The sequence below is a fragment of the Gossypium hirsutum genome, chromosome A04 (genome assembly GCF_007990345.1).
Source record: "Gossypium hirsutum isolate 1008001.06 chromosome A04, Gossypium_hirsutum_v2.1, whole genome shotgun sequence".
Lineage (NCBI taxonomy): Eukaryota > Viridiplantae > Streptophyta > Magnoliopsida > Malvales > Malvaceae > Gossypium > Gossypium hirsutum.
The window spans coordinates 2366142-2380988 of NC_053427.1; the positions used below are offsets into that span (position 1 = coordinate 2366142).

The 14847-nt window shown below is 35.2% G+C and overlaps 2 protein-coding genes across 3 annotated transcripts; both read right to left on the minus strand.

Annotated features, from left to right (window-relative positions):
* Positions 1-3252: 3252 nt before the first annotated feature.
* On the minus strand, positions 3253-4476 carry LOC107939733 (uncharacterized). Its single transcript, XM_016873105.1, has 2 exons — positions 4359-4476; positions 3253-4235 (listed from the first exon to the last, which is right to left on the minus strand). Exons 1-2 carry the CDS (start codon positions 4474-4476, stop codon positions 3253-3255), a joined length of 1101 nt encoding a protein of 366 aa, XP_016728594.1.
* A 4290-nt stretch (positions 4477-8766) lies between these two features.
* LOC107939731 (putative disease resistance RPP13-like protein 1) lies at positions 8767-14478 on the minus strand. Of its 2 annotated transcripts, XM_016873103.2 has the most exons (5): positions 9951-14477; positions 9693-9861; positions 9512-9592; positions 9309-9405; positions 8767-9177 (listed from the first exon to the last, which is right to left on the minus strand). In XM_016873103.2, exon 1 carries the CDS (start codon positions 14239-14241, stop codon positions 10000-10002), a length of 4242 nt encoding a protein of 1413 aa, XP_016728592.2. In that variant the 5' UTR covers positions 14242-14477; the 3' UTR covers positions 8767-9177; positions 9309-9405; positions 9512-9592; positions 9693-9861; positions 9951-9999. The 2 variants fall into 2 exon arrangements, with proteins under 2 accessions (XP_016728592.2, XP_016728593.2); XM_016873104.2 differs by lacking the exon at positions 9693-9861 and having other exon boundaries at positions 9951-14478.
* Positions 14479-14847: the final 369 nt, after the last annotated feature.

Genomic DNA, 14847 nt, shown 5'->3' on the forward strand with positions numbered 1-14847 from the left:
AACTTCAACAGAGGAGAACCCCAATGCCATTATTTGGAAATGAAAGAGAATGAGGAAAAGAGTTGACGAATGCCATTATTTAGACAGAAGAACAAATGTCGGAGTGTGGCTGTGGTGCATGCTAGAGGCAGCTAAGGTTAGGAAAGAGAGGAAGAGAATAGGAAGAAAAGAAAGAAAAGAAAGAAATAAAATTGAAATAGGAAAGAATAAAAAAAGGGAAAATGAAAATAAAAAAGTAAAATAGAAAATTAGATGGAGAAAATTGGCTAAAAATGCCGAAAAAAAAGCTAGGGAATTAGGTCGATATTTCCTAAATTTGGGGGAAAAAGTCTATTTTAGAGAGAAAAAAAGAAAATGCATCTTGGGAAAAATATTTTGTACAAAATTTATATTCTTTGACATATTAGCTTTTTTTTGTCAAATAGTCAAATATTAGTAGTTTTATTCTTGAGTGTTTGAGTTCAATTTCTCTTTAATAAATATTTTGTAAAAAAATATTAATTTGTCAAAAGAAAATGAGTTCTATAGAAAGCACTTTTTCCAGGATGCAGTTTTTATTTTTCTCCTCAAAAACAGCATATTTCCTTAAATTTGGAAAATTTCAGCTTAACTCCCTAATTCTTTTTCGACCTTTTTGCCTAATTTTTCCAAAATAGAAGATAAGTTTATTAACGATGGGATATCCTTTTCCAAACCAAGTAAATCCACGGGTTTTGCTTATTAATAAAATATAATTTTTTGGTATTTTTATGGATGGGAGATTCCGAACATTATTTTAAAATTTTAATTCATTTAGAAATAAAATTATTTTTTATTATATATGTAATTAATTAAATGGATCATAATTAAATATCATATTTCACAATTTTAAAATTTAGGATTCTTAGACAACACGTAATCAATAAGGTACCAATTTTGATAGTTGTAAAGGTGCTATAACTTTTCCTACGCGTAATTGACTTTCGAATCTATTTTTTCTTTGAATTTTAAGGCATACCTAAAAATTGTCATTTTTAAAGAGATTTTAAATTTTTTTTATAAAATGTGATTTTATAGGTGATCGATCACTTAATTAAAAATACTCAGTGACCTTTTTTTTAATAAACCCCATATTTTTCTTATAATCAAAATTTCCATATTTTAAAATAAACCTCAAGCTGGTTTTTTTTTTAATTTCAACTGAACAAAAAAAATCGTGACAATCAACAGAAAGACAAAATTCTTCTTTAATGCTTTACGTCTAGCATTGGCTGAAGTAAATAAGAGGATAAATACAATGCTTAGAACTATACATAACACACCTCAACCGTTGAATAAGAGGATAAATATACCTCAACATGCTCGAACCCAAGTTAAGACTATATCAACTAAAATTAAATTTGAATAAAAAAATTATTAAATGGATACGAAAATCTTCAGTCCAATTCAACTAATTGAATTAAACTCATCTTACTTTTAAATAAATATAATTTTTATGAATAAATAAAAATATGTATTCAAGATAAGGAAAATGTTATAAGATCGAAGTTTAATATCAAATTAAACTCATTTATATTTATATTCATCTTATTCTTTCGAAATATATCAAACTAGTATATAAGAAAATTCAAATAAAAATAAAATAAACAACATAATAATATATATGGTTGGGGAATAATCCATACATGCACGGCCTGAATAAAAAATTAAATCACTATAAAAAAAACTCGAGATTACAGTACACTAAGCTCACATTATAGAAAAACCGAAGACCTAATGGTACTACAAAATTAAACCCCAAAGCCAAGAAAGAAGTTTACAAACATCATCACTTCAGCTCTCTGAAAATACTAAAACACCACCCACCCTTTTACTAGCCTTTTACAAAATACTAAATCACAAATTCCACCCATTCAAAGTGTGGTAATTTTGCAAAGGTACACTCAATCACAATATGCCAATTACATCTCATCAACATTTATACTTTGTAGATTGAATGAATTTAGGATTGGCATAACAATGTCACCAGGATGGTATCCACAATCCTGAATACAAGGTCGGTATAAAGAAAGGAAGCTTAGTGGAATAATTGGAACATGCAGATGAAAACACAGCATTTATGTTGGTGAATACATGTTGCATAATAGAATCAACTAACCTCTTTATAAAAATCAAATAAGCTAAAGTAGCTCAGTTGAATGCTACCTCACCAATTTAGCTTTCTTCACCTGCAAGGATAATATTGATTGCTATTATCAACTTGTTCCTCAGGACAATCACATATTATCGAACTAAACAGCCATCAAATTGGTCAAGGTTTAAATAGTCACACCTGTGGTTTGAGTGTTAGCCTGTGCGGTCCTGTATCTCCCTCTCTTATTTCCGACGAAGCAATGGCTACCAAAGAACTCTCATGTATTTAACGATGTCTAACAAAGGGTACTCTGCAGATCCAATCAAACACTTTATTAATGCAAAATGAGAAAGAAAGATGAGACAGGAATCATGCAAAATGATGGAAATAAGTTAAGTTTTGCATGGTTTAAATATAAGTTTTGGAAACAAGAATCTGCCATCCAATATGAGAATTTTGCACCACCTCAATTCTTAATGATGAGTTGCTCAAGCTTTTTCTAAGGACGAAGAAAGTCTAGCACCCGCTCTTCGACTTCTTTTTTCCTTGTTTATTCTCCAACTCTCTACCCCATGTCTTCATTAGTTTTCTTGAAAAGCTCTTTTGAAATCAACACTACCTCGTCGATTTAGCTTTCATCACCTGTAAAAATATGTATATATATATCAGAAAGATCAGACAGGAATACTGCAAAATGATGGAAATAAGTAATGTTTCACATGCTTATATCATATGGTTTAAACTATACCAAATTCATCACATCTACGAATCCAAAATATTCTCCAAAATCAAAAAAATTCTCTTCAATGGCATCAGTATGGTTATATATAAATACCGAAGAGAAGTGACATCTTTTTACTTTTCCTTCAAAGGATCTTTCTGAAATCCCACTTCCACCCCAACTTAGCTTTCAATGCCTGCAAATATCAATCAATAAATTTATACTAATTCCTATTATTATCTTGTTCCTAAGGAAAGTTTAGAAATGTTTGAAATGGTTTTTTGTACCTGTCCCATGACTCTGAAGAAACCAATCACAAATTTTGCGCCTCATCTTTCAATCTGATTTCCTCGGGATGACTATTTTACCATCAATTCTAACAAGGGGTATGCAGGAAATCTTAGACCACTCTCGTCCTTTATCGCTTGAGCACTCTTCTTTCAACAATGGACAATTGTAAATAAGTGAACATCCAACCGAGCGAAGCAAATTTTTTTTCCGGAAGAGATGTTAGCTTGGGACATTTATCGATTACCAATTCTTTAAGAGAGGCGAGATCTTGAAAGCCTTTGGAGATGAATTCCAGGTTCTCAAATTCGAAAAGCTTGATACGGGTGAGAGAAGGAGGCAACATCACTCGACTCCCTTCTTCTAGGAACGACACCACGTTTGAGCAACCTCCACCTCCGATGGTCAATTCTTGAAGAGAGGTGAGTCCATTTAATCCCCATTCCACAAGTGACCTATAAATTTTGGGTGCGTTTGAGATTGCAAGTGATGTGAGATTGGCAGGGAATCCTTCCGATGGAAATGATATCTCAGCCGAACAGTTGGACACACTTAATTGTCGAAGGGAGGTGATGCTGACCATGCACTTAGGAAGGGCTCCAAAATTTCCACAATTAACAACTACGAAAGCTCTGAAGCTGGTGGTGAGTAACCCACTTCCTTCAAAAGAAACCAAATTTGAACACGAATACAACGAAATCTTCTGGAGATGGATGAGCTTGTCTAGTCCTCGTGGTAGAGATTTAATTCCAGAAAATGTAATTGCAATAGATTCAAGACAAGCGGTTTCCTCAAACTCTTTGGCTATGTATTCCAACTCTGGACATCCCTCAATTATCAAATGTTTAAGCGTTATGGGAAACTTGGTGTTTGAAAATAGGCAACTCAGCTTTGAGCATTTGATAATTTGGAGAAGTTGAAGCTGATTGCAAATATTTTTGTGCCCCTTCGATGACAAAGACATTAGAGATCGACAATTTTGAATTTCCAAGTCCTCGAGAAGACAGAGGGTACTACTTATACTCTTATTATCTTCTTTTTCATCAACCAAATACTCCAAATTCTCACAGTTTCTAATTCTCAGCTTTTTTAAATTAGAAGGTAAGTTATTCTCTGAAAAAGAAACCAAGCTTCAACAATTATAAATTTCCATCACTGTAAGGAATGTGAGCTCATGTAAGACTTGTGGCAGTCTATTGAGCCTATCACAATAAGCTATCTTCAGAGATTCAACACGTGAAATCTTGTCAGATTGCAATTCGGCTTCCTCGGCTTCCAAAGACTGCAGTTGAGGATAACGCCGAACGGTTATGAAACGATGTCCAACTTGTTGTTCCAATAGGATCGGAAGCATGTAAATTATTGTACTAAAAAATCACACAAAGTTCAATTTCCAGGGAAGAGAGGTAGATCACAAGGATCTCTTAAATACCAAGTCTTTCCTTAGTCAGAATATCCCTTTTATAGTAATTTAATAGCACAATTAAATACTACTATTATACCCTCAAATATTGAAAGAAAAATAGGACAAGAAAGAACACAAGAGTTTTAACGAGGTTCGGTAAATTATACCTACGTCCTCGGGCACTAACACCAAATGATAACTTTACTATCTCCAAAATATTACAAACAAATAGAATTCCTTAAGAATTCTCAAATGGGAGAAGAGAAAAAACTAAGAGAGAAAGATTGGTTGGGATGGTTGAAATGAGAAATGGTTAGGCCTATTTATAGTTGAGGTTTAGGGACTAACTTGCAAATGGCCTAAAAAATTAGGGACCAAAATTGCAATTATCCCTTTCAACTTTAAACAACTTGCCAACTATTTTTTTTTTCTTTCGGTGCCAATTGCACCTCCCACCATTTTTGACTTTTCAACACTTACCTTATTTGACTTTTCAACAATCTCTACCTTGAAGATTTGATTAGGATAATCACATCTTCACACATTTCCTTCAACTCCCCAAATTCGATAAAATTATCTTTTGTAGTGCCTCCAAATGCACTCTCGAGCGCCATACACCTGAAGATGCTCAAATTCTCAGGATGTTAATTAAGTTTAAACAATGATTAAACTTGATTGTTATTACCACCTTGGTCATCATATCTGCAGGATTATCTGCTGTCGGAATCTTCTGAAGTAGAATTTTTCCTTTTTCAAAGACTTCCCGCACAAAGTGATATCTTACGTCGATATGCTTGGTTCTTGAATGATAGACTTGATTTTTCGCTAAATGAATAGCGCTCTGACTGTCACAATATAGACTAATGTGACTTTGAACAACTCCCAAGTCTTTCAACAATCCATTAAGCCAAATAGCCTCCTTAACAGCTTCTGTAACTGCCATATATTCTGCCTCTGTAGTAGACACAGCTACTGTAGACTGTAAGGTAGACTTCCAACTCACTGGGGCTTTCGCAAGAGTAAACAGATACCCCGTAGTTGAACGATGTTTATCTAAATCACCAGCAAAGTCGGAATCAACATATCCAACTACAAACTGACCAAGTGCTTCATCCTGTTCAAAAATTAAACCAACATCTACGGTTTTTCGAAGATACCGTAGAATCCATTTCACAGCTTGCCAATGTCCTTTTTCAGGATCATGCATATACCTGCTCACAACTCCAACAGCTTGTGAAATGTCAGGCCGCGTACACACAATCGCATACATCAAACTCCCAATTGCATTTGTATATGGGACTTTTGCCATATATTCTCTTTCTTCTTCAGTTTTCGGAGATAATTGAGCACTAAGTTTCAAATGAGAAGCAAGTGGGGTACTTACATGTTTTGTGTTTTCATTTACACCAAAACATTGTAATACCTTTTTCAGATATTGCTTCTGATTCAAACAAAGCTTGCCTCTCTGTCTATCTCTACTTATCTCCATGCCGAGAATCTTCTTGGCCTCACCTAGATCTTTCATCTCGAACTCTTGATTCAACTGAGCCTTCAGCTTATCTATCTTTTTATGGCTCTTTGAAGCGATTAACATATCATCAACATACAAGAGTAGATAAATGAAAGATCCGTCATGCAGCTTCTGCAAATACACACAATTGTCATATTTGCTTCTTGTGTACTTCTGCCTTCTCATAAAGCTATCAAATCGCTTGTACCACTACTTCGGGGATTGCTTCAATCCATATAGCGATTTGTTCAGCTTACAAACCCAATTTCTACCAGCAACATCTGTGTATCCTTCGGACTGAGTCATATAGATCTCCTCTTCTAACTCACCATGTAAGAAAGCCGTCTTAACATCAAGTTGAGCTAGCTCCAAATTCAACTGTGCTACCAAGGCCAACAAAATTCTAATGGAGGAATGCTTCACAACAGGGGAAAATACATCATTGTAGTCAATTCCCTCCTTCTGAGCGTAGCCTTTAGCTACCAATCTTGCCTTGTAGCGAACATCTTTCTTGCTAGGAGATCCATCTTTCTTTGCGAATACCCACTTGCATCTGATTGCCCTTTTACCTTTCGGTAATTGCGCCAACTCCCAAGTATTGTTCTTCCGGAGAGACTGCATTTCTTCATCCATGGCGCTTTTCCATTTATCACTTTCTAAGCTTTGCATTGCTTCTTGATAAGTGATAGGAATATCATCATCAACAACGGGAAGGGCGTAGGCCACCATAGCAGTAAATCGAGCAGGTCTACGAATTTCTCTCCATGGCCTTGCAACTGCAACTGGTTCTGGTGTACTTAACGGTTCTTGGGTCAGAACCTCTTGCATAAATCACCAGTCTAGAAGTGCTAAAGATAACTCTATATTTTAGAGTTATCAGTTAGATAGGAGAGGTGACGGTAAAAAAGGGAAAGAAACAAGAGGCTGAGCAGCAGTGCATGTTGGCTAGAGGCAAGGCCATTGACGATGGTGGCTCGGTTCGATGAAGAAGAGCATCAGCAGTGAAACGGCGATCAAGGGCTTTAAAAAAGTAGAAAAGAATGAGGAGAGAGAAAGGAAATGTAGACCATTTGGTGGCTTCTCTGATTAGTGACAACAACGGAATAAGTAATGACGACACAATAGCAAGGTGATCAACAGAGGAGAACCCCAACGCCATTATTTGGAAATGAAAGAGAATGAGGAAAAGAGTTGACCGATGCCATTATTTAGACAGAAAAACAAATGTCAGAATGCGGCTGTGGTGCATGCTGGCGGCAGTTAAGGTTAGGAAAGAGAGGAAGAGAATAGGAAGAAAAGAAAGAAATAAATTGAAATAGGAAAGAATAAAAAAGGGAAAATGGGGGGAACAAGAAAGTGAAATAGAAAATTAGAAGGAGAAAATTGGATAAAAATGCCAAAAAAAAAGTTAGGGAATTAGGTCGATATTTCCTAAATTTGGGGAAAGAAGTCTATTTTGGAGGAAAAAAATAGAAATGCATCTTGGGAAAAATATTTTGTACAAAATGTATATTCTTTTGACATATTAGCTTTTTTTAGTCAAATGGTCAAATATTAATTGTTTTATTCTTGAGTGTTTGAGTTCAATTTCTCTTTAATAAATATATTGTAAAAAAATACTAATTTGTCAAAAGAAAATGAGTTATGTAGAAAGCACTTTTTCCAGGACGTATTTTTTATTTTTCTCTTCAAAATCAACATATTTCCTTAAATTTGGAAAATTTCAGCCTAACTCCCTAAATTTTTTCGACCTTTTTGCCTAATTTTTCCAAAATAGAAGATAAATTTATTAACGATGGGATATCCTTTTGCAAACCAAGTAAATCCACGGGTTTTGCTTATTCATAAAATATATTTTTTTGGTATTTTTATGGATAGGAGATACCAAACATTATTTTAAAATTTTAATTCATTTAGAAATAAAATTATTTTTTTTATATATGTAATTAATTAAATGGATCATAATTAAATATTATATTTCACAATTTTAAAATTTAAGATTCTCATACAACACGTAATCAATAAGGTATCAATTTTGGTAGTTGTAAGGGTGTTACGTATAATTGACTTGAATCTATTTTTTCTTTGAATTTCAACCCATATCTAAAAATTGTCATTTTTAAACATTTTTAGTGAGATTTTAAATTTTTTTATAAAATATGATTTTATAGGTGATCAATCACATTTAACCAAAAATACTCCTTTTTTTTAATAAAACCTATATTTTTCTTAAAATCAAAATTTTCATATTTTAAAATAAGCCTCGAGCTATTTTTTTTTTTAATTTTCAACTAAACAAAAAAGGATCGTGACAATCAAAAGGAAGACAAAAATCTTCTTTGATGCTATATGTCTTGCATTGGCTGAAGTATATAAGAGGATAAATAAAATGCTTAGAAACTATACATAACTCACTCTAACCATTGAATAAGAGGATAAATGTGCCTCAGTACGCTCAAATCCGAGCTAAGACTATATCGACTAAAATTAAATTTGAAAAAAAAAATTTATTAAATGGATACAAAATTCTTCAATCAAATTCAACTAATCAAATTAAACTGATCTGACTTTTAAATAACTATAATTTTTATGAATAAATAAAAATATATATTCAAAATAAGGAAAATATTATAAGATTGAAGTTTAATGTCAAATAAAACTCATTTATCTTTATGTTCATCTTATTCTTCCGTAATATATCAAACTAGTATATAAGAAACTTAAAGCAATAAAATAAAATAAACAACATAATAATATCCGTGGTTCGGGAATAATCCTTACATCCATGGCTAGAATAAAAATTGAACTCACTATAAAAAAAACTTGAGATTACAATAGACAAAACTCACATTATAGAAAAACCGAAGACCTAATAGTACTATAAAATTAAACCCCAAAGCCAAGAAAGAAGTATACAAACATCATCACTTCAGCTCTCTACCACCCACCCTTTTACTAGCCTAAGGGACACTAAATGACAAATTCCTCCCATTGAAGTGTGGTTATTTTGCAAAAGGACACTCAATCACAATATGCCAATAACATCTCATCAACATTTATACTTTGTCTTTCAAAATTTTAACAAGATTGAATGAATTTAGGATTGGCACAGTAATGTCACCAGGATGGTATCCACAATCCTGAATACAAGGACGGTATAACAGGTAAGCAACATATAAAGAAAGGAAGCTTAGTGGAATACTTAGAACATGCAGATGAAAACAGAGCATTTAAGTTGCTGAATAAATGTTGCATAATAGAATCAACTAACCTCTTTATGAAAGTCAAATAAGCTAAAGTAGCTCGGTTGAATGCCTTCATTAATTTTCTTGAAATGAACATTACCTCACCAATTTAGCTTTCTTCATCTGCAAAGATAATATTGATTGCTATTATCATCTTGTTCCTTAGGACAATCACATATTATCGAACTAAATAGCCATAAAATTGATCAAGCTTTAAATGGTTTCACACCTGTGGTTTGAGTGTTAGCCTGTGTGGTCATCGACGAAGCAACGGCTACCAAAGAACTCTCAAGTTTTTAGCTTTCATCATCTGTAAAAATAAATATATAAGAAAGATCAGACAGGAATACTGCAAAATGATGGAAATAAGTAATGTTTCACATGCTTATATCATATGGTTTAAACCATACCAAATTCATCACATCTAGGAATCCAAAATATTCTCCAAAATCACAAAAAATCTCTTCAATGGCATCAGGATGGTTATATACAAATACCAAAGAGAAATGACATCTTTTTACTTTTCCTTCAAAGGATCTTTCTTAAAGCCCACTTCCACGTCAACTTAGCTTTCAATGTCTGCAAATATCAATAAATAAATTTATACTAATTCCTATTATTATCTTTTCCTAAGGAAAGTTAGAAATGTTTGAAATGGTTTTTTGTACCTGTCCCATGACTCTGAAAAAACCAATCACAGATTTTGCGGCTCATCTTTCAATCTGATTCCCTCGGGAAGACTCTTTTACCATCAATTTTAACAAGGGGTATGTGGGAAATCTTAGACCACTCTCGTCCTTTATCGCTTGAGCACTCTTCTTTCAGCAACGGACAACTTAAAATATGTAAAACTCCAAGCGAGCCAAGCATGTCTTTTTCCGGAAGAGATGTTAGCTTGGGACAATCACTGATTTCCAATCCTTGGAGAGAGGCGAGGTCTTGAAAGCCCTCGGAGAACATGGATTCCAGGTTCTTAAATTCTGAAAGGATGATATGGAGGAGAGAAGGAGGCAGCATCATTCCAATCCCTTCTTCTGGGAACGACACCACGTTTGAGCATCCTCCACCTCTGATGGCCAATGCTTGAAGAGAGGTGAGTCTATTTAATCCCCATTCCACAAGTGACCTATAAATTTTGGGTGCGTTTGAGATTGCAAGTGATGTGAGATTGGCAGGGAATCCCTCCGATGGAAATGATATGTCAGCCGAACAGTTGCACACAATTAATTCTCGAAGGGAGGTGATGCTGGCCATGCACTTAGGAAGGGCTCCAAAATTTCCACAATCAACAACTACGAAAGCTCTTAAGCTGGTGCTGGGCAACCCACTTTCTTCAAAAGAAACCAAATTTGAACACGAATCCAAACAAATCTCCTGGAGATGGATGAGCTTGCCTAGTCCTCGTGGTAGAGATTTAATTCCAGAAAATATAATTTCAATAGTTTCAAGACAAGCTGTTTCCTCAAACTCTTGGGCTATGTATTCCAACTCTGGACATTCCAAAATTCTCAAATGTTTAAGCGTTATGGGAAACTTGGTGTTTGAAAATAGGCAACTCATCTTTGAGCAGTGTTGAATTATGAGAAGTTGAAGCCCATTACAAATATTTTTGTGCCCCTTCGATGACAAATACATTAGAGATGGACAGAAAGAGATTTCCAAGTCCTCAAGAAGACAGAGGGTACTACTCATACTTTTATTATCTTCTTTTTCATCAACCAAATACTCCAAATTCTCACAGTCTGCAATCTTCAGCTTTTTTAAATTAGGAGGTAAGTTATTCTCTGCAAAAGAAACCAAGCTTGGACAATTTTGAATTTCCATCACTGTAAGGAATGTGAGCTCATGTAAGACTTGTGGCAGTCTATTCAGCCCATCACAAGTAGCTATCTTCAGAGATTCAACACGTGAAATCTTGTCAGGTTGCAATTCGGCTTCCTCCGCTTCCAAAGACTGCAGTTGAGGACAACGCCGAACGGTTATGAAACGATGTCCAAGTAAACTAAACCCATGCTGTGACAGAGATGCCAACTCCTCCCAACCATCAATTTCAAGATGTTCTGAGTTTCCAAACCTCAGCATTGTCTTATCTGCTGGAATATTGAACTTCGAAATGTTAGAAAGAGACAAAGTTTGCAAAGAGGAAAGCTCCTTTGCAGGAGAAGAGCAATCATCCACCAGTTCTGCACACCCGCTTATACTTAACTCACACGGTGACGGGAAACTTGATATTGAAACTACCAAACTCGTACACCAATGAATTTCAAGTTTTTGCAAGAAAGGAAGATGGGTAGGCAACCTTCCCAACAATTGACGATAGGTTTTGATTGAAAGCTCACGAAGGCTGGGGAGTTTCAAAACCTTCTCGTCTCCTTCACAAGTTTCCCACTCCTTCCACTTTGGAAGACTCTCAAAAGACAGAATCTCTAATGATGCAAATGGATTCAATGTATTTTCTCCAAAGAACTCAACACCAACCTTTTGTACTTGATCGAAACTAATAATTGAATGATCTTTTAACAATGGCAACCTTCCAACTGATGGTAGTGATTTGCAGTTTTTACAACTGCGAAGCTTCAAAGACGAAAAATTCTTGAAGGAAGAATATGCTATCCAAGACGAGAATTTTACACCCCCGTAATTCTCAATGATGAGTTGCTCAAGCTTTTTCTGAGGACGAAGAATGTCGAACACCCGCTCTTCAACTTCTTTTTTCCTTGTACTATTCTCCAAGTCTGCACCCCATTGTAGTACTAACCCATCAATCCCTAGCTTCTCATTTAACTTAGCTTCCCTCGCATCTTGACCATTAACATTCTCCAATCCGGAAAGACAAAAATTACCTCTAAGGCTTGACAAATTTTTCAATTCTCTAATAAGATGTCCATCATCTTCCCCTATAACAAAATTAGATAACGTTTGAAGCTTGGTTAGCTGATCAAATCCGGAGGGCATCCTTTCTATTGAATTCGCACCTCTAATATCAAGAAAATGCAAGTTGACAAGGTTTCTGATCTTCGAGGGTAAATTTTTGAGCTCTGAACAATCTCTTAATATTAAAGTCTCCAAATGATAAAGAGTACACAAAGAATCAGGTAAACGATTGATTTGGGCGCTAGAAAAATTTAAGTAGCGTAGATGTTTTAAATTTTCAAAAAAGTCAGGCAAATCAAAGATCTCACACCCACGCAAAGAAAGAACCCTTAAGTAGCTCATTCTTGGCAACAGATCTTCTAAGACAACATTAGTTAAATAGAAACGCCATTTTCCATGCAATAAGGGTAGAAAAGTATGTAAAGAAGTCATTTGATAAAATGCTTCAAACTTCTTTACACTGTGACACAAATCATCGGTAACATAAGACGAATGAAGAGAGCGATGCGAAAACTTTGATTGCTTATCATCCTCCAATCTGCAACATATTTCTCCTGTAATTGATTGAGCTAAATCATTCATAAGATCATGCATCACGAAACGGGATTTATCTTTACCAGATCTTTGAAAAAATGACCTTGACACTAGATCTTGAAAATATTGGTTTCCAAAACCTTTGCCTTGAATTTTAGCTTTTGATTGCAAGAAACCTTCTGCTCTCCATAACAAGATTATCTCTTTTTCTTCGAATTCATAATCTTTAGGAAATATGGAGCAGTATGCAAAGCATCGTTTCAAATGAGGAGGAAGATAATGGTAGCTTAATCGCAAAGCTGGAATTAAGCCACATGGATCTTCTGGTAGGTCCCATATCTCGCTCTCATATATTTTTTCCCATTCACTATGATCCTGAACTGTGCGTAATAAGCTTCCAATGGCTTTTGCTGCCAAAGGTAAGCCGTTGCACCTTTTCACTATGTTCTCTCCAATTTCTTTAAATTGGAGATGCCCATCAAAGTTTTTCGCTTTCAATGCATGCTGAGCAAATATGGATAAACAATCATGATGGGAGAGTTTATCCAAGTAAAACGCTTTCACCGAATCGACATTAGATGAAACCTTTTCGAGTTGAGTTGTTACAATAATCTTGGTTCCTGCTCCAAATGGAGTCCGTAAGATGGTCCAATCACTGTAACTCTCATTCCAAATGTCATCTAAAACAAGCAACAACCTTTTTCCGGATAACTTCTCCTTCAACTTGACTTGAAGCAAGTTCAAGTCATTCTCATCGCGTGAGTTAGCATCGAGGGATCTTAAAATCATCTTTGTTATGTTAACAGCATCAAAGTCATCAGAAACGCATACCCAGGACTTGTGATCGAAAGACTCCTTAATGTTGGGATCATTGTAAACAAGCTGAGCAAGAGTTGTTTTCCCCATCCCTCCCATGCCAACGATGGAAAGGACACAAACTCCATCGGAATTGTTACTTTTGAGCAACTCAAGCATTTCTCTCTTCTCATTGGCTCTAGCAACATACTCCACAGCTCCATCCATCAAGGAAGTTGGTTGCAGCCTGGGTTTCTTTCCCTTGGAAGTTGCGCCTTGAGACATGATCTCACTCAACCCCAAACTACTTCTTCGAGTGTTCAAACTATTCAGTCTATCAGTGATTGCTTTTATCTTTGAAATCATCTTAGCATTGAACATAAAAGAGATTGGAGAGAATTGACCACCAGCACAACAGGTTGGAATGAGTTTCTGTATCTTACTAGTGCTGGCTTGTGCTTGAGTTTTTTGGAGCTTGAGACGTAACTCTTGGTAAGCAAACTCGTCCAAGATGTCATCCAAATCGTAAGCTAAGTCTTGGAGATCGTCCAACCAATTCTTCACACCCTCGTCCTTGATCTGCTTCTCCTCTGCATGGTTCAACGCTGCTTTGATCTCGGGTAATATGGATTGCCACAGCTTGAGTTGCTGGTGGACTTGCCTGTGATCAACCACAAAGTTGAGTACAGAGTCAAGCAATTTGGCAGACAACAGCTCCAAAAAGGCAGAAAGAGCAGCCTCTCCAAAGATAGACATGGTGGAATTGGGACAAAGAAATCAAAGAGAGAGATGAAGAAGGAAAGGGAAATTGAGGGAAAGAAATGGAGATGGATTGTGTATAATTGGGGTTAACAGGCAAGGGAGTTGAAGTCAATGAATAGTGGCAAATGAGATGGGAAAACACAAGGAAAGGGAAAACAGGTCACAGTTTTTGGATTTATGAAATTAAATGAGTCTATTATTGGAGAATAAGCATTGAAAACAGAAGTCGCAGCTCTACTACCATTTATCTTTCCTGCACACCCACAGGACATACATTTAATGTCATTGTTCACATGTACTCATCCTCACTAATTAACTCTGTAAACGTGGCAAAGCTCCATTGGTTAGCCGGTTGGTAATGTTATTTGCTTTGTGTTGGAATCGTAAACCAGTCTACTCACCTAGACTTTACCAACCAATACCAAAGCTTGGACGGTACTTTAGCCATTTCATTTCTTAACTTCTTTATTTTGAGAGTCATTTTTTTTTCATAAATATAATTAATAAATATATAAATATATAAGGAAAAAAGCGGGTTTTTTACCCTAATATTATAAAAAAAAAATTTATACACTAAAATGAGTTGTCAGCCAGATTAAT

Excerpts from the sequence above, each read along its gene's own strand:
- LOC107939731 (XM_016873104.2), bottom strand. The coding sequence starts at position 14,241 with ATGTCTATCTTTGGAGAGGCTGCTCTTTCTGCCTTTTTGGAGCTGTTG.
- LOC107939733 (XM_016873105.1), bottom strand. The coding sequence starts at position 4,476 with ATGCTTCCGATCCTATTGGAACAACAAGTTGGACATCGTTTCATAACC. Across the intron at positions 4,236-4,358 it reads GCAATCTGACAAGATTTCAC|AGAATAACTTACCTTCTAAT; the intron begins GTGTTGAATCTC and ends TTTCTTTTTCAG.